The 25,062-nt window shown below is 42.6% G+C and overlaps 1 protein-coding gene across 1 annotated transcript in view; it reads right to left on the bottom strand.

Annotated features, from left to right (window-relative positions):
- Positions 1-231: 231 nt before the first annotated feature.
- Positions 232-25,062, bottom strand: part of Frmpd3 (FERM and PDZ domain containing 3) — a gene marked incomplete at its 3' end in the record, with an annotated part of 83,678 nt that continues 58,847 nt past the window's right edge. Inside the window, exons 13-14 of the mRNA XM_051178918.1 lie at positions 13,799-13,943; positions 232-1,053 (exon numbers count right to left, since the gene is read on the bottom strand). Coding sequence (XP_051034875.1) covers positions 232-1,053; positions 13,799-13,943 — 967 coding nt within the window. The remainder of the gene's footprint in view (positions 1,054-13,798; positions 13,944-25,062) is intronic.

Below are 25,062 nucleotides of genomic sequence, written 5' to 3' on the forward strand. Positions count from 1 at the left end.
TCTGCAATAAGTGTTCAGAGATGCAGAATCATGAATTATAGAGCTCTAACTAGAGCCAAATCACATCTCTGCTCCATAGCTTCCTTTTTCTGGAGACCTGAACTGTTGCTGCCAATTCATTGCCTTTGATACACTATAGTCACTTAAACAAGTGCTTGAAAAGAGGCAATGCTGCCTACTGAACATTCCTGGACCAGAAGAGGGTGAGAGCAAGGGGGGATGCGCTATTACCTGCAGTCTGTGGGGGTGGGGGGTGAGGTCCATCCTCTGAAGCAGCTAGGGCTTCCAGAGCCTGCAGAGTAGACACCAGAGCATCATCTAGCTCCTGGGCATGATCTCGTACTGTCCGGGTCTGTACACTGTCGATTAGTGTCACTGGAATCTCATCATACAGGAGCCCACGCAGGTGACGTCCTTGCTCCTGACTTTGAACAGCCCTGCGCTTGGGATCATCCTCATCAGAGCTGTTGTCACGGAATCCAGGGGGTGGGGCCGCAATGGCTGGCAACAGAGAAGTTGTCTCATCTTCCTCTTCCTCCTCTTCCTCACTTCCTGGTGGTGGGAGGGACATTAAATCTACCATATTGTCCCGAGAGGAGCCAGGCCTCCCACTTTTTCGAGGCCCCAGCTGCTCCTGGAGTTTGACTTTGCAAGAGTCACAGTAGAAATTCAGGGCTTCAGCCCCAAGGGAATTGTCCAAAGTGTAGGACCGGGCCCTGCTGGCACAAGGCTCATGGTCTAGGCTGGCTGCATCAAAGTCATCGGGAATCACCTCATAACCTTGGCCCGAGCTTTTGGATGTGGGGTCGGACTTGGTCCGGGGCCTGGTTTCTTCGAAGAAGATTAGGTTCTCGTTGACATTCGTCCTGCTTTCTTGCTCCTTCCTTTGTTCCCGCATGTGGAGGTAGCAGAAGCTGACAAGCTCAGAGTCGGCAGGCGGCGTCGTGCATCGGCTCGACTTCCTAGGGCTGGCGCCCACGCTGCCCACATAACTACTCTCCTTTTTCCCCAGGTGGCCCCCAGTGACAGGGCGATGGGCGCTGTGCATGTGATCTAAATCCAAAAAGAGAATGCACAGGTGAGCCTGCTGCTGAGCATCTTAGCTGAGCCTTTTCAGCATCTCTGGCCCAGGTGCAGTGTGACTGGGTGAGAGATACCGAGCTAGCCGAGCCGGGCAGAGGGACAGGAGGAGGGGAGAGGGGAGGGGGAGGGGAAGAGAGAGAGGGAGAGGAGAGGGAGAGAGAGACAGAGAGAGAGAGAGAGAGAGAGAGAGAGAGAGAGAGAGAGAGAGAGAGCACTTTGCCTGGCTGCTAGAGATTAGAGTAGGGAGAGGGGAGCAGACGGACCATATCACTGCTGATACCAAGAGCAGAGTGAATAGAATGTGAAAGCCAGAGATGCAAAAGCCTCATCAACTCTGAAAAGGAAAAAAAGCATGGTTTGATGTCAGGTACCATAGGATCCTTCCACGGATATGGCTGGTTTGAGAGTGTGCTGGAAACATACCTAAGGAGATGGATGAGGTTTTTGTTGTTGTTGTTGTTGGTTTTTTTTTTTATGTTGCTGTTAGATCTGTTCCTGTTTCTGTCACTGCCTCCATCCCTTTGTGAAGCCATAATTACTACCAGTACTTTGTAGGTCTCCTGTGATCTTGGATGTCTTCTAGCCCAAGAAATTGGTATGAGAACTTACTGCATTTACTGAGAAGGTGTTAAACTAGTACAAGCTGAGCATGGTGGCTCACACTTAGAAGACTGATGGAGAAGGACTGTCATGTATTTGAGGCTAGCCTAGGCTACACAGTAAGCTCCAGCCTGGATTATACGATATGAGTCTGTGTCTCAGAAACCAAGCACACAAACAAAATCAAAATTAAACAGACAACCTTCCCTATCTTGGCTAGTACAAGTTTCAAGAGTTTATATTTCAAAAATGTCTATGGCCAAGATCCCCAGAGGCCTTAAAAGGATAGCTACCTACTGGTCAAATTCTGGCCATCAGAATTTGTAGTGTGTAGGAGAGGTAAGGTGGAGTATGGCGTGTGGAATGAGCACAGGCCATGATTCTTATAATCCTTCAAAGCTTATTACTCTCCTGTATCCATGCAAGGTCACTACCGGTGGTAAAATGCTCTTAGCAACAGCTCTTGATAGCAGGTATGTACATCTGAGCCCTATCCACAGCAAATTCTATCTCTAAGTGGCTTCTCTATCACACTGTTTTGGGAAATCATCTCATATCATCAATGAGACTATACTCAGACAATGACAGCTTGCTCTGCTATCTGCAGACAGATGAAAAGCCATTGCAAAGCTGGGCATGATGGCACATGCCTGCCATCCCAGCTCGTGGGAAGTATAGGAAGAATGATCAAAGAGTTCAAGACAGTCCTTGGCTACATAGTGAATTTGAAACCAGCCTAGGATTCAAATGACCCTGTCTCAAACAAACAAGCTAAAACAACAATAAAAACAGCCAGGATAAATGTCATATAATCCCATTCTGTTTTCACAAACCAGTGAGGCAGGTATCAATATCCCCACTTAACAAAGGAAGCAACAGACTTAAATGGTTATATGATTTACTTAAGGTCATACGGGTTGTAAGTGGCAACCTGCGATTGAATCTAGGTTGGAGAGACTTCAGAATCATCATAGTGGCCAAGGTATTGGAAAACAAACCTTGAAATACTTTTCAAACTCCAGTTTGACAAGGCCAGATCAATGTGTCAGTGTTACTTTTCACTAAGACTTATAGCTAGGACAGAAACACAGTACAGGCACCCAGCAATTGAGTCCCAGACACATGATGTAGAAACTGGTCTGAATAGAAAGAAGTACATGCAATTCAACAGTAGTTAGAGTCTCAAGTATACCACTTTTTTTTGAGACATAATCTCACTATATACCTCTGGCTAGCTTGGGATTCATAATATATGCAAGGATGGCCATAAACTTATGGCAATGGTCCTCCCTCTGTTTTTTAAGTGTTGGTATTACAAGTGTATACCACAATGCCTGATTCTAATACTGTACCATTTTATTTGAGACAGAGTCTCATATAGTCTAGGTTAGCCTCTAAGTCACTATGTTTCTGAAACTAGCCTTGGACTTCTCCCGACTCTTGTTTTCACATGGTCCCCCTTAGCATTTGAGAGTCTGAGGCAGGAAGATTACCATGAATTGATCAGAGGACAGCCTAAACTATATAGTGAGTCCTGGGCCAGTCTTGGCTACAGCAAGACACTGTCTTCAAAACAAAAAGGAAAAAATTAAAAGGAGACAAGAATATCTTTCAGCACATTCTGAAGCCACTGTCATTCTGATGCAAAAACCAAAGAAAGATATCACAATAAAATTACAGATCACTATATCTTATGAACAAAATGTCTATAAATAGAGGCACAAAATCCATCAACAAAATAGTAGCAAATGGAACCCAGAAACACATAAAAAGAATTACTTACTAGGAACTGCATACCAGTGGGGATTTACTGCATTAATGCAAAGTTGTTTTGACATGAAAAATACATTATTTTAAAATTTTATTTTCTGTGTATGGGTGTTTTGCCTGAATATATGTCTGTGTATCACTTGAGTGTATGGTGCCCACAGAAGCCAGAAGACGGTATTAGATCCCCTGGGACTGGAGTTACAGATGCTTATGAGATGTCATATGGCTGCTGGAATTCAAACTCGGGTTCTCTACAAGAATAGCCAGTGGTGCCCTTAACCACTATCCGATCTCTCGAACCTTAAAAAAAAATCAATTATTAATTCTCCAATATAGCATGATAATGGAGGATAAAATATACATGTTCATCTTGAAAAGCACAAAAATCATTTGGATAAAACCCACAGGGCCTTATTGGGATAAAGCTCAACAAACTATAGAGTCCAAGGGAATTTCTTCAATATAGAAAATGTTATTTATTGAAAAAGCCCTTCCAGCTGGACTTGGGATGTAGCTCATAGGGTAGTGTAGTTGCTTTGCATGCACCAAACCCTGGCTTTGATCACCTGTACCACATTCAAAAAAGAAAAGAAAACTGGTTATAGTGACACATGCCTGTAATCCCAGCAGTTTGGAGATAGAGGCAGGAGGATCAGGAGTTGAAGGTTACCAATCCTGTCATCTTTGGCTATCTAGCAAGTTCAAGGTCATCTTAGAATATGTAAGACTCTGTTCTCATGGGGGGGGGGTGAAGAAAAAAAGGAGAAAATGTGGTACATACAGTGGAATTTGTTTTGTTTTGTTTTGTTTTGAGATAGGGTCTTGTGTTTCTAGAGCTGTTCTTAAACTTCTCATCCTACTTTCTCTGCTTCAAGAAAGCTGAGACTGTAGTTATTGTGGTGCTAGGGATTGCAGTCAGGTTTTATGTACCATAAGCAAGCATGCTACCAATTGAGCTACATCCTTAACCCTTGGTGTGTGTGTGTGTGTGTGTGTGTGTGTGTGTGTGTGTAAGGGGAGGCCAAAGGTCAATGTTAGGTGTATTCCTTAACCTCTCTCTTCACATTTTGCAATTACTTATTCATTGAAAGTACTTTAAGTCACACCCCCCTTGTTTGCATACATTATATCCACTTGCTCATGTGCTCACATGCATGCATATATGTCACAGTGTGCTTCTGAGGAACAGAGGTGCTCTCTTTTCATCACATGGGTCCCAGGAATGGAACTCAGGTTTTAGGTTTGGTGGCGGGTACCCTACCCACTGCGCAGTCTTGCCAACTATCTATTTTTTTGAGACAAGGTCTCTCACAGAACCCGAAGCGTATTAATTTAGCTAGACTCACTGGCCACCTTGTACCACAAATCCTCCTGTCCCCACCTCCCCAATACCGGGATTATAGATGTATGCCACTGTGCCTAGCCCTTACATGGGTACTGGGAATGAAATTCAGGTTCTTGTGCTTTCATGCTAGGCAATTTATGGATATCATGTCTCCTTTCCCCCAATATACTTGGAGGGGTAACAGGGTCCACTGTGTATTTCTGGCTGGCCTGGAACAAAGGGAATGAATAAAGGATGAGGTGGAGGGGGGCTTGGGAAGACAATGGGGATAGTGATTGAAAAATATAACAATATATACACATGAAAGTGATGTAATGAACCCATGATTTTGTATGTTAATTTAAAAGATGTTTTTTTGAGACAAGGTTTTTCAGCATAGTCCTGTCTGTCCTGGATCTCACTATTTAGACCAGGCTGGCCTTGAACTCAGAGACTTCCCCTGCTTCTATCTCCTGAGTGTTGGGATTAAAGGTATGTACCAAAGGCCTAACACTACAACTGTTTTTTGAAAAGTAAAATATTTGAAAATGTTTGATAAAGTCTTAAATATTACACATGACTGATATAATCGCAGATGTCACAAACCAATGGACAGGGAAGATGAAGAAGGATCGTGGGATTTTTGTAGGTGAGCAAAGGACTTAAGTTAGGAAATGTGGCCTAGGTCATGAGGTGATCTCAGTGGAGCATGACTTCACTTACTTTGTGTTTGTTTGTTTCTCTGTTTTGACACAAGGTCTTGTGTAGGCAACCATGAACTTGATGTGTAGCAGAGGACAGCCTTGAACTCCTACTTCTGCTTCTGTCTTTCAAGTGTTGTGCTCACTGGCATGCATAGCTCAATTGCTTGGGTTAGGGTTTCACCTCTGTCTGACTCCAACCCCATGTGTTCACTACGCTCTACCCCCATCATCCCAGAATTATCGATGATGTTATTGTTGTCAGTTTCTTATAGTATGTTATGAAAAGTGTTTAATCATTATTTTAAAACATGCTTTCTTTTGAGACAGGGTATCACTATGCAGCCCTGGATAACCTGGAACTTGCTGCATGGCCTTGAACTCATGCAGATTTGCCTGCCTCTGCCTCCTCAGCACTACCATTAAAGGTGTATGTTACCACCACGCTGAACCTAAAATATACTATTTACAAACCCCTATCCAATATAATAAAATTCCTTTTGAGCTCAAAAGTTCAGAGAATAATTAAATTACTTACTAGACATAAAAAGAGTATCAAACATTAGGTACAAATTTTTAATAAGAAGAGCAAGGCTTATATACTGAAGTCTGTAAGCCATTTGTGAAGCAAATTAAAAACTCAAATAAGTGGAAAGATTGTACATTCGTGGACTAGCAGTCTTCATTTTGCATCCCTGACAACCTAACACGGCAATACTTCTCAAACTGATCTACTGACTCAAGAAAATCCTTATCAGAATCCCAGCTAACTTTGTAGAAAATTGACAAGTCAATTATAGAATTCACATAGACTGTACAAGTACCCATAATAACTAAAACAATCTTGAAAAGAAAGTCAAAAGTATGGAGATAGTCTTGATTTGAAAATCTGCTACAAAGCAATAGTAATCAAGATAATGTAGTATTTTTAAAAAAGATTTATTATGTATAGTGTTCTGCTTGTACGTACACCTTCAGGCCAGAAGAGGGCGCCAGATCTCATTACAGATGGTTATGAGTCACCATGTGATTGCTGGGAATTGAACTGGGCCACTGGAAGAGCAGTCAGTGCTTTTAATCCCAGAGCCATTTCTCCAGCAAACAGTGTAGTATTGACAATCAGTGCAATAGAATTAAATGTGCAGAAATAAACTATCATATTATGGCCAAATGGTTCAACTTAAAACTGTACAAAAGATTTGAATGGGTATTTCACTCAAGGAGAATATTAAAAGCCAATGAGCACACAAAGATGTTCAATATCATTGGCCATTTACGAACTGCAAATTAACATCAGGAGTTGCCTCTCCTATCTATTATGATGGATGTAACAAGACAAGTATTAAAAATATTAATGAAGATTTGATGAAGTTATAGTTTTCTACTATTGCTGGTAGGAATGTGACATGGTGGAGTTATTTTTTAAAATAGTTAGTTTCTCTAATAATTCAACATAGTTATCATTTTGACTGTATGCTTTACACCTAGGTTTCTAATGAAGAGAGATAAAACCCTACATCCTCACAAAAAGTTGGACATGAATGTCTAACATCATTATTCATAATAGCTAGAAGGTAAAAACAACCCAAATGTCTATCAATTGATGAACTAATAATATGTATTCTAGATAATAGCATATTATATAATTTAAAGGAGCAATGTACTGCTGTGTGATATAACATGAATGATCCTTGAAAAAATACGCTGAGTGAAAAAGCAAAGAACAAAAGATATGATTACATCCAAATTACACTCAGAACTAGCAACACTATAGAGACAAAGCTACTGAGCAGTGGCTGCTTGGTGTGGGTAGAAGATAGGACACAATATGGAGAGGGACTGTTATTTTGTGATACTGATTTTTTTCTCGTTAGGAGAGGAGAAAATTTTTTGTACTTGGATTGAATTTGTGGCATCATGCATGCTCTCTTTTTATTTTGAGAAAAGTTAACACTAACTTACTCAGATTGGCCTTGAACTTACTCTATAGCCCATGTTGGCCTTGATACTGATAATACTCAGCCTAACCAGTAGGTGTGATTACAGGACTGTGCTACCCGACCCAGCTCAAGTGGTGTAAATATTCTAAAACTAGATGGTCGCATAACCCTATGAATACACACACACACACACACACATACACACACACTGGCTGTCCTGGAACTAGCTTTGTAGACCAGGCTGTCCTCAAACTCACAGAAATCCACCTGCCTCTGCCTCCCGATTGCTAGAAATAAAGGCATGTGCCACTGTCACCCATTATACTAAATATATTAAAAATGGAGTTGTACTCAGGTATGTTGGCACAGGCCTTTAATTCTAGCGTTCGGGAAGCAGAGACAGGCAGATCTTCGTAAGTTTGAGGTCAGGCTGGTCTACACAGCAAGTTCCAAGCAATCCAGGGAAACATGGTGAGACCCTGTGGAGCTATGAATTTTAAATGAAAAAGTTTTATTATGGCTTGGAGATTATATCTGAATAATGCTGCTTATAAAAATAAAACTCCTCATCTAGCAACAGTGGTACATGTCTTTAATCCAAGCAATTAGAAGTAGAGATAAGTGCATCGTTGTGAGTTCAAGTAGCCTGGTCCATAGTGAGTTCCAGGCCAGCCAGGATGACATAGTGAGATCATGGCTCAACAACAAAAACGAAAAAACAAACAAAAACCCAACTCCTCTACAAATCTGTGTGTCATACTCCTGTAATTAAAGTACTCTGAAGGCTTGGACAGGAGGATTGCAAGTTCAAGGCCATCTTAGGCTATATATCGATCCGTAGGACAGCCTGTGCTGGGGGGGCTGGAGAGATTGCTCAGTGGTTAAGAGCACTTGCTGCTTTTCCCAAAGGTTTTGAGTTCAGTTCCCAGAACCCACATCAGGTGGCTCACAATTACCTGTAACTCCAATTACAGGGGTCTGACACTCTGTTCTGGCCTCTGTGGGCCAGTATAGGTACTAAAAAAAAGTGAATTATCTTTTTTTTTTTACATACTCACTTCTATACAATATATTTTGATCATATTTGTTTTCCTCTCTCAACTCTTTCCAGATCTTTCCCATTTGTTTACCAACAAATAAATCTTTAAAAGCAAAAACAAACAAAAAATAAATAAATAATAAAAAAGCAATGACTTGGCACATGGTGAACTTTGAACTCTTAAGAATTTTTTTTAAAGTGCTTTGCATTGTGTGAGGACTTTATGTAGCTTAGCTCACATTATTTTGTCAAATCCCTCAGGAGATATGTAGTATACGTATTATTATTATTACAAGCAAACTGAGACTGTTTATGGGACTTGTTCATGTTTACACAGTGAGGATATAGCAGAGAAGGAAGGGACTGGAACCCAAGTCTCTCTGTCTTTACATGCTAGGAATTTTCCATGGACCATGTTATTCTCCTCTATACAGATACAGTGTAATCATACCGTGTGGTTTCCATTCCTGTCTCACTGGCTGATGTAGGAAACCCTGGGACCAGTTGAGGAATTAGTATTTAGTGATCCATCCCCTATCCAGGCCTCTGACAGTTAAAGAAGTGCTCCAGGGGAACATAAAGCCATAAGCCCTTGGTTTATGATATGTCTACCTGAAGGCGTCATCTGCAGGACTTAAATGCTTCAGGCGATAATTACCTAGGAGACAACTGAATCATCAGGGTAGCCACCTGGCAACATGTTGATATCAGAGGTGGCTCCCATGTCATATCCAATAAGCAAGTGACTACTATTCTCTCTTAGATAAAGACTGGAATTCTAAAGGCAGTTACCTTCTCTGCAGGAAGAAATATTTTCCTATACTACACTGCCAACATCAAGTGATGTCTAGCCCAACGCTGGTATTAAGACTTCCAGATGTAAGGAGAGAATTTGTCCTAAGTCTCCTCTAGGCAGGTTAGAAGTGCCGGTAAAGTCAGGTGCATTTGGTTGATGGCTGGGACAGCTTGCCTCTCACATTGTAAATCTATGTGTATTGCTCATCTGCTTTCCCTAAGCAGGGGGGTAGGGATGCCCTAGTTTATCTGCCTGTACTCAGTCACTCACAAGGTCAACTTAAAAATGTTTGCAAAGAGCATGACAGTGAACTAACTAGAATTATGCTAAAATATAAATGCTGTGAATATATAATATATACAAAAGACATATAGACATTTACACTATACATACAGTCAACACAAGACTCAAGCAGCTTTCAAGACTTGGCCCTGGTATATTTTTATAGTGCTGAGTTCATTGGTTATAATCATGACATAGAAGCCTTGCAAGAACCTCACGGGCAGCCAGGCTTTGGTGGTGCACACCATTAATCCCAGCACTTGGGAGGCAGAGGCAGGTGGATCTCTGTGAGTTCGAGACCAGCCTGGTCTACAGAGCTATTTCCAGGACAGGCTCCAAAGCAATACAGAGAAACCCTGTCTCGAAAAACAAAAATAAACAAAACAAAACAAGAACCTCATAGGCTTTCTGAATGATAAAAAAAGAAAGAAAGAGAAAAAGAAAAGAAAAAAGAGAAGAGGATATTATGTTCAACCTCTTTCTTTTTGGCACTCTAACTTTCTATGAATGCTGCTGGGTGTTTTTTTGGGAGTGGGGTGGGAATAGGATCTCATTTTGTAGCCTAGGTTGGTTTTGAATGTGTAACCCTCCTACACCAGCCTTCCGGGTGGTGTTGTGATTACAGACACAAATCACCACACTCAGCCTGCTGGGTTATATGTACATGAAAACTGGTAATGTGTGCACATACATATACACATATGTGTATGTAAAATAAGAATATTCAGTGTAGCAAATCAACTGTTTCTAAATATGTTAGAAAATGTAGAGTGAGTTTCTTGCAGGTTCTGAATGGGACCTCCTGAGCTGGGGAAAGATGGCAGCTGCTTCTGGATCTTTTTCTTGTCTTCCTTTCCTTATTTCTTTCCACCACTTTGTGTGTGTGTGTGTGTGTGTGTGTGTGTGTGTGTGTGTGTGTGTGTGTGTGTGTGTGTCTGTCTGTCTGTCTGTCTGTCTGTGTGCATTCATGTAGGTACGTGGGTACCATCTTGTGCTTGGTGGGAGTTGGCTCTCTTCTGACATGTGGGTCCTGGGGCAGGGTGGGGGGTGGAACTCAAGCCTTCAGTCTTGGTGGCATGTGCCTGTACTCACTGGTCCATCTTGCTGGCCCTGCTTCTGGATTTCTTGCCACCTTAGTGTGTTTTTGGCTCTCAAATGCAGTTGCTATTTAAGACAGCTGCACACTTTCTATGTAAATGACAAGTTACTTATTGTATTGGCAGCATCTCTGGATCATCTGTCCATATTTTACTCAGTAGATTGTAAGCTAGTGATGGCAAACACCAAAAACATCATAGCTGTTATGTATTCCCAATGTCTGTCATGATGGGTCCTTGAGAAACATCTGTTTACTGAATAAGTGAAATACTTGCTTTGTTCACGTACTCTGAGGGAACACATTCCTTCCCTGCTACTCTCCCATGCTCCTGTTTTTCCAAATTTGCAACACATGGGGCCTTCTTCCCCTGTTGCTGGGTTAATGGCATTCATTTGGCCTAGTAGACTGAGCACTGGCCTTGGCTAGTTGGTAGTCAACAGCTTCTGTGAGGCCAGATTTCTTCCTCCTTTCCACAGAGACCATGGTCTGAGGGGATTGTGGCTTTGGTCCCTGGGAAGAGCCCAGCTGAAGTTGTGAGGATGCTGCTTCTCTGTAGCCCTGATGTGTGGCAGACCTTGAACTTGCAATCTTTGTGCCTCTACCTTCCAAGAAGTTGGGATTGTATGCCTATGCCACTAGGTATGGCTAGATGCCTCTCTGATACAGACTTTGCTAAAGTACCACGGTGGGTGCTGGAATTTCTGCCCTAGAGTGAGAGTTGATGGAAGAAAGCCATCTCAGCTTTAGATGGTGATCTTAAAGGTCTTCAAGACCAAGGAGGAACTATTAATCCACTGTAGTTTGGGCTTAACCTCTTCAGTGGCACCCTTCTCTTAGAGGGCACAATAAATGATGTGCATATCAGCCTGTCATTTTTCTGAATTTGGGTCAAGCCAGGAGGGTCACCTTGCACAGCAAGAACATTCTGTCAGTGGCTGATGTCAACCTGGTACCCAACAGTTGAGAAGAACAAGAAACTGGCCCCCAAACACATCACCAGCCTCCATGGAGGTGATATTAATAGCAAGTTCATATCTCTCTGGACAGAAGAACAAAGAGGAACAAAGTATTTCTATTTGTTTCTGCCCCTGAGCTAATTGTTTCCATTCTAAACAGAAGCATTATGAATAGAAGAGACCCTCCAGTGGTCTGTTTGGCTCCTAAATGGAGATATAGACCTATTTGCTAAGAAAGTCCTGAACTTTTGCCAGTCTGTATGTGTGCAAGACGCACCTCAGGAATTGGAGACTTGGAGGATGGAGTGTGAAACTCATACCTAGCTCCAAGAGAATCCAGTAAAGCAGGTGTAACTTTGAAAATGCAGCAAGGAAGCCACAAGGAGGGTGTTCAGTGAGGTTTCAGGGACAAATGCAGCCCAGGTCTTGCACTTAGGGCCACAATCTCCATAGTAAGGGAGATATTTGCGACCAGCATTGGGTAGGGTGCTGATAGCATGGCAGATAATTGTCCCCCAGAGTGGGGTTACATAACCACATCCACTGCCCTCTCCAAGTGGACACCCAAACACCTCTCACTGTTCCACCTGGTCCTATGTTGACTGGCTACAGGTTCATCCTTCTGCCTTCTCCTTTCTTTTCTCCCTTCCCCTTCTGCTCAGTGAGAGGTACAATTTACTTGGATATGATTAGCCAGAGGACGACAGGTGACACTGAGAATGCTAAGGATGGTTTTTTCCAACACTTGACCATCTGTATGTTTGAAAAGCACATTTGAGTTAATCTTCTCGAGCCATGCAAACTCTCACTCCCAGTTTCTTTCTGCTCCAATCCATTTCTTTTCATCTACTATGTGGACACCCCTTCCTTTGGGACCACCGATCCTTTCCTGAGTCTGTATGTGATGAACTGCCTTTCAATCGCTGTGAACAGAGCTATGAGATCTGCTATGCATGTGATAGACTTGTTCTTGATAAAGAACAATGTGAAAACGGATGCCACTCAGCCTGTTAGGTGCTGAGTCATCTGCCAGAATGTGTTTCTACTCTCAGATACCATGATCTCCATCAGGTGACCCCAAACTAGGAAGGTCTTGAAGGCTTAATAAAAGTCAAATGGCAAGGGTGAGTGGATCAAGTGTTCAGTTTATGGCAGAGTGAATCCTGGGTGCTATTTACATTCTGTCTGTGATGCTTGGGCTAGGAAGACTTATGGTGCATAGGTGAGCCTGAGGTCTAACACAGGGAGCACCCAGCTCTCTGTTCACCCTCCTCTTCTCCCACTTGTTTTGGGAAGGACAGCTTTGTTTGTTTCAAGGCCTCCATACCATCATGAGAACATCTCTGAGAAGTAGCCATACTAGGTTGCCTAACTGGGACACCTCCTGCTTAGACGCTGCGTTTGCTCTTTATGAACTTCCCATTGTATTTCCAAGCCATCTTTTGAGTATGCCCAGTGGCCCCCACTCCAAGCCTTCATATTTCCAACACTTTTGTCAGTCCCCAATATGATGAACAAAAAGGAAGGTCTTACTTCAGTGAAGCCAGAACAGGCACAATATCTCCCAGGTTACTAAAGCTCCCCCTTAGACTCAATATAATCCTTTTAGAGAAAAGCCTTTTCTATATGGCCTTTGCTGGTCTTGAACTTTTTCTGCTTCTATCTCCTTAGTAGCTGGCATTATAATCATGTACCATTACAAAAATGTGCTATGATACCTGGCCAACACAATTCTTTTTTTTTAATTATTTATTTTTATTTTCTCACATTGGTATTGTGCTTGCATGTATGTCTGTGTGAGGGAGTCAAATCCCCTGACTGGAGTTACAGACAGATGTGAGCTGCCGTGTGGGTACTGGGAGTCGAAACTCTTAACCACTGAGCCATCTCTTCAGCTCCCCCACCCTGCAAAGCAATTCTTTAATTGGCTCTATCATGTGATTGCTACTTTCGTCTTACATACATCCACTGGCTCAACTACAGTGTGTTGTCACAGGCATCCTTTGTGGGAATAGGTACATGTGAATGTTATATGTGCTTGCCAGTGAGGTGTGTGTGTCAGTAGGGTGTGTGCTACACTGAATGGCTGCTGCTAAACAGGCTGACACTATTGGTGCCTGCTGAACACTAGGGCAATGGAATCATTCCCTCTGTGACTTCAGAGTCCAGAGGGTCTCAAGCACACCAAAAACTGAGGCTGAGCCCTACCTGCCTTTATCATAGGAGGCGGAAGAGGCTGGCTGGCAGGCCTGGAGAAGACCATCTTCCTGGAATCCAGCAGAAGGCGGCAGTACCCCGCAATCAGGCAGGCAAAGTTGGTGGCTTCAGGCCACTCCATCAACAGCACCAGAGGCTGTGGAAGAAATGGTTCAAAACATGAAGACATGAGAAGGCAGGAGAGAGGCAGGTGCATTTCTGGGAGGACAGTAACAAATTAAAGACACCTTGAGTAGTTACAGGAACCATGCATTCCAACCCTACTTGAGGTTCATGGCCAGGCAATTTCCTCTGTCATGGATATTCCTTTGTAGTAACGGCTTCTCTAGGTATCAGCATTAAATAGACCTTGACTCACACATTTAATGAACCACCTTTACTGAAAAAGACTAAAATTATGTAACGTCATGTGACAGCTGTGTGGCTGTATTTGTGTTTGTCAGAGCCCAGCTGGGAGAGTGGGGGTGAAGCTGGGAATCTAGGCTAGGCTGAGTGATGGCCTGGAATATCCTTGAATGTAAGCACATTGGCTGCATAAAGTATTTGTTGCTCCTCTCCATATGCCCTGGCAACATCCAGAGGAGCTCTCTGGACACTCTATACAATGGAGTCCTGTGACTTTAGGAACAAAACCTTTCTGGCCTAAGTCCCAGTTGGCCTTCCTGATCTCCCTTCTATTTCCCACATTTTCCAAAGTAGCTGGAAATGGCCACTGATTTTTCTTTTCTTTTATTGGCGTAGCTCTGGCTAGTCTGGAATTCACTTTGTAGCCCAGGCTGGCCTCAGTCTCATAGCAATCCTCTTGTCCTTGTCTTACAAGGGCTGGGATTACATGCATGAGCCACCGTGCCAGTTTATTGGCATTTCTTTCTTTCTTTAAAGATGTATGTATGTATGTATTTATATGGGTGCTTTGCATGTAAGAATGTCTGTATACCAGAAGAGGGCATCAGAGCCTATTGTAGATGGCTGTGAGCTGTCATGTGAATGTTGAGAATTGAACTCAGGACCCAGGAAGAGCAGCCAGTGCTCTTAATCACTGAGCCATCTCTCCAACCTCTTATTGTGTTTCTTTCTTTCTCTTTTATGTGACAGGGTTTCGCTGCGTAGCCCTTGGCTGTCCAGGAATTCACTCTGCAGACCAGGCTGGTCTCGAACTCAGATCTGCCTAGGATTAAAGGCATGTGGCAGTTGATTGGTGTTTCTTGGACTGGAGTTAAAGGTGGTAGGTTAAACAAGCTATGCAGATAATTTTGCTAGGGGAATTCTAAGGTCCTATGATATATTAACTAATATATCCTATGATATATTAACTAATATCACATGAAATGTCAAAGATTTTAGTATTCCAAATTTATTTGACCCCAAAGATGCTTGTTCATTTTTTTTTTTTTTACAGAAAATCTCATATCAACAGGGTTTTTATTGTTTCTTTTGCAGTGTTAGAGATGGAATACAAGACCTTGTGCATTCTGGGCAAACACTGTACAATCAAACCACTCCCCTGGCCCCAATTGCTGCTGTTTCCTAAAAGCATAATGGGAAATATTATCACACTGTTGATTGATCCTGGAGTTAACTCCCTAATTGTTTCAGAGATCCCTGCAATCATAAAACAGTAGTGCATTTTAAAAACTTCAAATTCGTTCTATCATTTCAAAGGTGTCATGTGAGTAAGCTGGATCAAATCAAAGTGGAGACTGGCTGAGGAGAAAATCATGGGCTATGAGTAACCATGACCTTTTAGGATTACTAGAGGGCATTATTAAGAGCTAATAGAAACCTGGTGAGGTGTAGCCATGCTCGTTAGGCTAGTGTTTGGAGGGGAAGCCAGGAAGATCAGGAGTTCAAGGTCACCTTTGAGGCCAGCCTGGGCTGAAATAAACCCTGTTTCAAACTGGGAATATGGCTCAGTAGTAGACTGCTTGCCTAATACAAGCAAGGCCCTAGGCTTGATTTCCAGCACCATAAAATAAGAGCCCAGAAGAATTAAGAGGGAACATGCCTTGTCTGCTCAGCTAGGAGGTGACTGCAGCAGTCCAGGAAAGGCATGATTAGGAGCTCACCAGTGAAAACGAAGGGCCTTCATGAGTACTCCATAAAACCCAACCAACAACTAGATCATCTGCCTTTGGCTGCTACTGTCACCTTAGGAACAATTCTGAATCCAAATCGTTGCTGGTGGCTGGAGTCAGATTAGTTTTCTTTGCTAGCTCTTAGGAACCCAACATGTAGGTTAAGCTCAACATAGACTGATTCATTCAGAGCAGAGGTCAGCATGTGTTTTTACATTTTGCTTTTATTTGTTGATTTATTTTAATTTTCCCCTTTAGTTTATTTTATGCATATGAGTGTTTTGCCTGCATGTATGTCTGTGCACCACATGCTTGCCTGGTGACCTTGGAGACTAGAAGAGAGTGTTGGGTTCCCTATAACTGGAGTTACTACTAATTTTAAGCTGTCATGTGTGTATTGGGAATCAAACCTGGGTCCTTGGGAGAAACAGTCAGAGCTCTTAATCGCTGAGCCACCTCTCCAGACAATTTGTTTGTATTATTGATAAAGGATCCTAATTCAAACTCGTTTCTGAATTGAGATCCTCCTATCTTAGCCTTCTAAACACTAAAATTATAGGTTTCCACCACCATGCCCCACTTCATGCATTTTCTTTGTAGTGTTAGAGTATAAATATTTTAGACCTTACAAGCCGCCCAGGCTTTGTTGAAACAGTACTTCCACCATAGTGTGAAAATAGCCCTAGATAATCTGTAAGCTAAACAAATGTCTGTGACTGTGTTAGAATTAATATTTATAGAGGCAGGAGGTGGGTTGAAGTCAGCTTACAGGGCATAGTTTGATCTATTCAATACACCTTGTAATTTACTACTTTTGTTTGTTTGAGACAGGGTTTTGCTATGTAGCTCAGGCTAGCCTCAAAATCCTGGTAATTTTCATACCTCAGATTCTCTAGTGCTGGCATTACAGGCATGCACAACCACTTCTGAACATGGTATATTTTTGTTTGGTTTGGTTTTGAGACAAGATTTCACTATGCAGCCCAGACTGGCCTGGAACACATAATCCTCCCTCCCCAGGCTTCTCATTAACCTTGATGCTTTTGTCAACAGTGATTACCTTCTGCTTTGGTCATTCTTCTCATGGCTTCTGTTTTTGTGAGGTGACACTGTGCTCTGGTTCTGTGATCTCTTTGCATTGGCCTCTTTCTCTTTTTTAAGACTTATTTTGATTTATGTCTATATATTTGCATGTTAGCATACAATCATTCGTGCAGGTGTCTGAGGATGGCACAAGAAGTGTCAGCTCTCCTGGAGCTGAAATTACAGGTAGCTGTAAGCCACTAGATGTGGGTGCTCGGAAATGAACTCAGGTCCTCTGGAAGAGCAGCAACTACCCTTTAACACTGAGGCACCTGCCCAGCCCTGTCCCTGTTGCTCTTTAGTTGGCTTTTCTCATGTAGCTTTAAAAAAAAAAAACCTTATGTAGGCTCCAAGCTTCGTCTAAAATTCTTGATTCTTCCCCATGGTGAGTCATCTTTTACGTCTGTGTTGGGATGCTTGAGTCAGTGTTGCATTGCATTTCCCTTTGAGCTCTTTTCCTTTCACGAAGCACATATAATGCTAGAAGTCAAATGCTTTGAGGCCAGGTCTCATCCTGTTGATCTGTTTATGTAGCCTAGGTTGATCTGTATTATGTAGCCTACACTGGTCCCACACTGCAGCAATCCTCTGGCCTCAGCCTCTAGAATGTAACTGCACCCAGCTTGTTCATTAGTTTTTGAATATTCAGTTCCAATGCAAGTCACAGCAAGGCATTTGAACTGTCCCTGAAAGAACACGTTAATGACTAATGATGCTTCTATCAAATTCATGAAATACCACGGGAAGGAAAAAGGAATAATTTATACACACTGAGGAGCAATGGCTCTTTCCTCCAGTGAGAGGAGCCACCGATTAAGTGTTATCCAGTCATTATTGGGAAGGGGCACTGGTGATGTCTGTACTTTCAGTTAATGGAAACTTCTCAGTACATAACGCAGACAGATAGCAGGGTAGAATAGGTCAAGGGAGCCAGATATACCTTCTAGCTTGGCCCCGACATGTGCAGCAGAAAGACACAGAGAGGATTGGATGTTGACAATTGCTGCCATCATTACTGGGAAGACTCAAGACACACTAGGTTTGCCCCAGGGCATTCATGAACACCATGGACATTTCCACTGCTATGACTTTATTTCAGGATCGATCTCACCAACTTCTCCATACTTCTTAAACTATGTGATGATGCTGAGGCATGGGTGGGGGGCTCTAAGCCTGGGGGCCCTTGTGTCTCTGATCCCAAGCTTCTTCATCTGTGTGAATTTATGCCTTACCTGTGGGTATGTTGTGTCAAATTGTGATGTCTCATCGCCTGGAAGAGAACTTAAGGACCTCCCGCAGCCCCCTAAGTGGCTTTTCTTCCTGCAGTGCCTTTCTGCTTTATTTACCTATTGCTACTTAAGGGGTCTTTCTAATGCACAACTCTTATTATAACTTAGCACTGTCAATAGTGATGAAATCCAACTTGCCTACAACGGCTCATAAGACCCTTCAGGATTTGGACCTATCCTACATCTTCAGCCACTTATGTCTTAGCTTGGTTTATGTCCCCCTTTCATATCACACCCCCTTCTATTTAAACAGTGGCATATAGTTTAGTTTGCCAAGCTAGTTCATCCCTTCTGTACTTTAACCTATGCTGCTCCCTCTAGCTAAAATCCTCTCATGTTCTGTCATATCCACCCAACAAGCTGTGACACACTGGTGAGCTACCTCCTGAAGAGCAAGATCAGCTGACAGCTACAGCCACTCATTCCAGAACAGAACAACCAGGTCCTTGCCTTTGTGGAGCTTACAATGTAACTGGCAATAAACCATACACCAAATAATCTTAGAAACAAATATGTCCACAAGTTGTGATAAGGACCAGGAAGGGAATTTACAGGGTTACCAGAACATAGACTATCCTGGAGCAGTGTGTGGGTGGGTATGAACATGTGCATATGTGACATTTGGTTTCAGAAGCTAGACGAAGCTTCTTTGTAGACATGGCACTGACTGACAAATTGAATATTGGACTATTTGCCCAATGCCCAGGCTGAGTGGCTGATTGATGGATGGACAGTTTGATGCTCTGACTTGTTGAAAAGCAGTCTGACTCACTTGAGCCCTGGCTGACAAGCTGGCTGCAGGGTAGCCAGACAGCCTCACATTTGGACTGGTTAGCTACCTGGCTGGCTGCTTGGCTGGCTACAGACAGAATTCCTGTCAGGAGTCTGACTGACTGACTGTACTGATTTCATTTCAGTTTCTCCTTGCCCCTATTGTAGTCCAGCATGGTCAATAAAAGAGCAAGAAGGCAAAATCCTGTGCTCTGGGAAGTCCAAACACAGCAACAGGTGGCTCGGGACAGCACAGACCATCACATTAGTAGCCGTACTGGGTAGCCAACTTGTTCCCAACATGGGCTAAGGATGGCTTGTAAAAGGCATACGGATGAGCTTTTTGCCAACAGGGGTACAAATCAAACTAAGGGAAGGAGAGCAGAGGTCAGATAGTTTTCTTATAAAAGTTCAAAAACAACCGTTTACCTTAAATAGGATTTTAATGATCATGATGCCTCACGTAACACTTGCCCATACAGAAAACACTAAAGCAATAAAGCTCAAGCAGGAGAATGGGAAACACACTGGGCTACAGAGATCCCATGGGGCATTCCTTTGATGGTTTCCTTTTCGACCTTATGTGCTTCTGTAGTAATGGAGTAGGGTAATGGCCCAGTGGTGTCTGTTTCAGTTTGTTGTCTCTTGGAGAACAATATGTGAACATTACCTCATGTTCTCTCTACCATGAACAAATAAGCTGAGTGAAAACTGTAACGAAATACACCCAGGCCATCTTCAAGTGGAAAATGAGATAAAGAGTATGGAGTTTAAGGCATGAGCCAGGCAGGAGACCTACAGCAGGGATTAATTTGACATGCTCCAGCTGTATCTCCTTCCTGGAATGCCCCGGTACAGAGCTGACTCACTCCAGCATCTCTGACGAGACAAAAAGGATGGGGAGTATTCTGGAGAGGCAAGGGTACCAGAATCCCAGAGAAGCCAGTTCATTTGAGTTCTTGCCTCCATATCACTTGGAAAGGCTAATTGGGCATAGCCAGACAATTTTGGGGTAAGGCAGAATATCATTTTAAAGCAATGGTTTTTGGGCCAGCTGTACATTAGAATCATCCAGGCGTCTGTAAAATTTAGCTGTCCCTACACCCAGCCCTAGAAATGCTGATTTAAATGATCTGGGAGGAACAGTAGGATAGCCAGTGATTTTAAATCTTTACACATGAGCCAGGTGTTGGGGAGAAGGGCATGCCTGTGATCCCATCATTTTAGAGGGTAGAGGAGGTAGGATCAGAAGTTCAAGGTCATCCTTTGAGGCCTGTGTGGATTACAGGAGAACCTGCTTCAGAAACAAAAGCAAAATCTTTGGGTATGGTTCTTATGGTTAGTCACTATGATAGTTTGAATGTTATTGGCCCCCATAAGTTCATAGGTAGTGGTACTATTAGGAGATGTGGCTTTGTTGGGAGTGGGTATGGCTTTGTTGGAGGAAGTATGTCATTGTGGGTGTGGACTTTGAGATTTCCTATTGTCAGGATACTGACTTGTGTCTTAGTTGACTTCCTGTTGCCTGCAAGCCAAGATGTAGCCAGCACCACATCTACCCGAGCACCACCATGCTCCCCACCACGATGATAATGGACTGAACCTCTGAAACTGTAAGTGAGCCACCACAATTAAAGGTTTTCTTTATAAGACTTGCTATGGCCATGGTGTCTCTTCACAGCAATGAAAAACCTAGCTAAAGCAGCCATGACTGAGACAGTAGCAGACCCTTCCAGAATGTTCATTCTCAGGCCACAGTGGGCTATCTAGGAGGAAATGGGATTAGTCTGATTTCCAACTTCGATGTCCTTTGCTAAGGAAATTCAAGCAGCTGAAATACAAAGTTCCATGTGTAGCACTGTACTTACCTTACAACAAGATTCTCTCCTGTTTATTTATGTTACATTGATTTCTTTTATATGTATATGTCTGTGTGCACCAGGGCTTGAGTGTGGAAGTCAGAGGGCAGCTTAATACGAGTTGGTTCTCTTTTTTCATTGTGTAGGATTTGGGGATTAAACTCAGGTCCCTGGACTTGATAGAAGGCTTCTTTACCTTTTGAACCACCTCACTTGCCTTCCACACTTCTTTTTGAGCTAGGTCCCTCCTAGCTGTCCTTAAACTTTTGACCCTCCTGCACTAGCCTTCTAAGTGCTGGGACTCTAGGCATTCATCTCCATGCATAATTGCAACCAGTTCTTTTAAACTCTAATCAGTGCATTTGTTGATTTCTATGGTATCTATATGCCAACCAAGCTATTGGTATGATGTCATTCATCTTTCATGTTCATACTGGAAAAGATTAAATGTTGTGGTGTTCATTTCATAGAGCATAGTAACCTACACAGCAGACTTCACTGATGACTTTTGGTAACAAAAGCTGGTTGTAAATGGCATGTTTCTCAATCAAATAATATCTTTATTATAGCATGTGAGTGCTGGGTATGATGTAGCTCAGCTGAGTGCACTCACAGCTTGCCTACAATTTACAAAACCCTGGTGTCATGGAAGGCCTCATCCTCCTTGGGAGTTGGATGGGGGTGGGATGGAGGTTTGGTTGGGGGCATGGGAGGACAGGAGGGAGAGGGGACTGGGATTGGTATATAAAATAAGACTGTTTTTAATTTAGATAAAACTTTATAAAAACCTGGGTATGGTTGTGGTGGAATATTATTTTAACTGTGTAAAGGTGTGTTGCATCTCTTTCTGCTGCTTTTGTTTACAATGCGAATACGTGTTGTGCTGTTTTATGTTGCATTTGTTTAACTCAGTAAAACTGTGTCACTTTGCCTGTCTAAAAGACCTAATTGGTTTAATAAAGAGCTGAATGGCCAATAGCTAGGCAGGAGAGAGAAATAAAGAGGGGCTGGCATGCAGAGAGGATAAATAGAAGGAGAAATCTAGGAGAGAAGAAAGGGAAAAGGAGGATGCCAGGGGCCAGCCACCTAGCCAAACAGCCAGCCACAAAGTAAGAAGGAAACAAAAATATATAGATTAAAGACAGGTAAAAGGCCCAAAGGCAAAACATAGTTAAAGATAAACAGAATAATTTAAGTTAGAAAAGCTGGTTAGAAACATGCCAAGCTAAAGCTGGGCATTCATAAGTAAGAATAAATCCCCATGTATTTATTTGGGAGCTGGGTGGTTGGCCTCCAAAGAGTAAACAATAAAAACAAAACAAAACAAAAAACAATTACGTGTGGTGGCACATAAATTGTGCATGGCAGCACACACCTTTAATCACAGTGCTTGGGAGGTAGAGGCAGAAAATCATGAGTTCATGGTCATCTTATTATTTTAGCTTTAAAGAAAGTTTAAAGCCAGCCTGAGATACCTGAGACCCTGTCTCAAAAGTAAAATAAAGGAAGGAAAAACAAAACTGTAATGTATGAGTACTTGTTATTTGAAAAACCTTATGGTATTAATTTCTTACTGTTTTTTTATAACACATGACTCCATTTAGTAGCTTAAAATGATACATATTCATTTGTTCCTTTATCGTGTTGGAGGTAAGAGTTCTGATATGAGGTTTACTGGGTTAAATATTGAGTGCAAGACTATGTCAATTTTGGTGGTCTAGAGTTGAATCTATTTTCTTGCCTTCCCTGATCCTGGAAGTCACCACACTCCTTGGTCCTTGCTCCTCTTCCCTAATGAAGGCTGGCAAGGGTGAGTAGAGTCTTCACATCACAGCTCTCTAACTGCACACCTCCAGAATCTCTGTACCACATAGCCTGACTATTGACTACATTAGTCGCACTTGAATAATTCATGCTAATCTCCCCAATTTAAGGTCAGTTGATTAGCAATCTTAATTGCATCTGCACTTTTTATTCCTCTCTGTCATAGCATATTCACAGGTTCTGAGGATTATGGTACATGCCTATTTAGGAAGGGATTATTCTATCTATTGTACATGGTAAATCCTATTACCACCTATAACAATAATGACACCAAGTAGATAATTCTCCCAAGGTTTCCTTTTGCATTTTGTCAGTTGTTCTTAAAAATGCTTGAACCATTTATCATTTGGTGACACCATTGAGCACTCATATCATCTACCTGCCTATTGATCACAGCTTACTCCTACACTGCAACTTTTAAAGCCTCATCTACACACCAAATACAATGTATTTATCTCCAAAGGTAGTGTCATCTCACCACCTACTCACAATCTGCTAGAGTTCTTTACACCTAGCACTGTTCTTTAGTGCACACTGGATATGTGCAGTAGGCAATAGGGGTAAGAATAAGAAAACACAGGCATTGTGTACAACAACCATGCCCGTCTTAACAAATCACATGCTTCACATCTGCTCCTTGGCTTCACAGTTGTCTTGCTTCTGCCCTTCTTTCCTGCTGGTTCAAATCAGCTCTCATTCTGTTATTCCTCTGCTCAAGGACCTACAGTGCATTCCTACTAATCAACCACATTGAATCTAAATTCCTCAAACTGGCTTGGGAGGCTTTTAACTGACTTGTTCTGGCTGCCCCTAATCTCTCCAATCTCTTCTCTCCTTATTTTCCTCTCCAGCCAAGAGACTATGCTTATCGACCTACACATATGGCTTGCTTATTTCAGTGCTTGCTCCTTGCCTTTGAACACATCCCACTCCTCTCTGCTAATTCATCCCTATCACTTCAAGATCCAGCTCAAAACACCCTCTTGAGGAAGCTAGTTGTAGTTAACTCCTTCAAGTTCTTTTCATTCCATATTCCATACCACATTTATCTATTCACTTCATACTGCCTTTTTTTTAAGAAAGAGATGTATTTTAGTTTGTGTGTGTGTGTGTGTGTGTGTGTGTGTATGTGTGTGTGTATGTGTGTGTGTGTGTGTTCCCTGAAAGGGTGAATGCCATCTGATTCCAGAGTTATGCAGGTGTTCTGATGCTGTGTCAATGTATGTGCGTGATTCTAGCCACCGTGATAAGAAATCTTCATTCATGCTCACCACTGTGGGTGGATCACCTCCAGAAACAAGCAGGGTGTTCCTCAGTCAGGAGACACACACTGACCACAGCTCTGCCTCTTTCCTCTGGTCATATAGGTAGGTCTTCAACCCACGCTTACTCTAATTCATTGTGTTACAAAATCATTTGGAGTAAATAAAAAATTAAATCAATCCTGATGCCCAAGTAGCACTTCTAACCATTGAAATCATCAGTTCTTGCTGGGCAGTGGTGCACACCTTTAATCTCAGCATTTGAAAGGCAAGAGGTAGGCTGATCTCTCTGTGAGTTCGAGGCTAGCCTGTTCTACAGAGTGTGTTCCAGGACAGCCAGGGTTACACAAAGAAACCCTGTCTCCAAAAGGGGTGGGGGGAATGTCAGTTTTCAGAGTAGGGCCCAGGTGCCTTCATTTTTTCAAACTTCTCATGGAATTTCTATTGGGCTACTGATGTGGAAAACTCACTAATGAAATATTGCAGGCTGAAAAACAATCTGAAAGCCGTTTCTTTGTTTTAAACCCTTTCTGTATCTCTGTGAGCCACACTTCCCTGCACATCTTGTCTTTCTTTGCCTTTCCTTACCAGTTCACTTGGCTTTTTACCCAACAACATCTGAGGAGAGTAGCAATCAAATAGTTGGGAAAGTGGCCACAACCAGATTAAACATCAGCGTCAGTCAGGTTCCCAAACCAATGGTAATCCTGTGTATCACAGGTGGAAAAATTAACATATTAAAGCTTCCTGGGTTTTACAAACACAAAACTAAATACTTGGTTCTTTTAGAAACAGCAAAACACTTCATTCGCTTAATCTGTTAACTAGCTTCCTCCCGGGAAAGCCTTTAAGAGAGAAAAGCTGTACCTCCTTCCAAGAGTCTCTGCCAGCTGGCAGGAAGGCCTGCCCCCTGCCCACACTGGTCACTGTATTCAAACAGGAGAACTGTGGAGGGGGTGGCTGACCTTTGCTGCCAGACTTCTTTGACAGCTGCTTGCCAGTCTGAAGGTGTTGATCTATGGGGAGGGTTCTGATGTTCTAGGAGAGCTGGACTCTGGGAGCTGAGATGGGACGTTGGATCTGATTGTCCCT

The sequence above is a fragment of the Phodopus roborovskii genome, unplaced genomic scaffold (assembly GCF_943737965.1).
Source record: "Phodopus roborovskii unplaced genomic scaffold, PHOROB, whole genome shotgun sequence".
Classification (NCBI taxonomy): domain Eukaryota; kingdom Metazoa; phylum Chordata; class Mammalia; order Rodentia; family Cricetidae; genus Phodopus; species Phodopus roborovskii.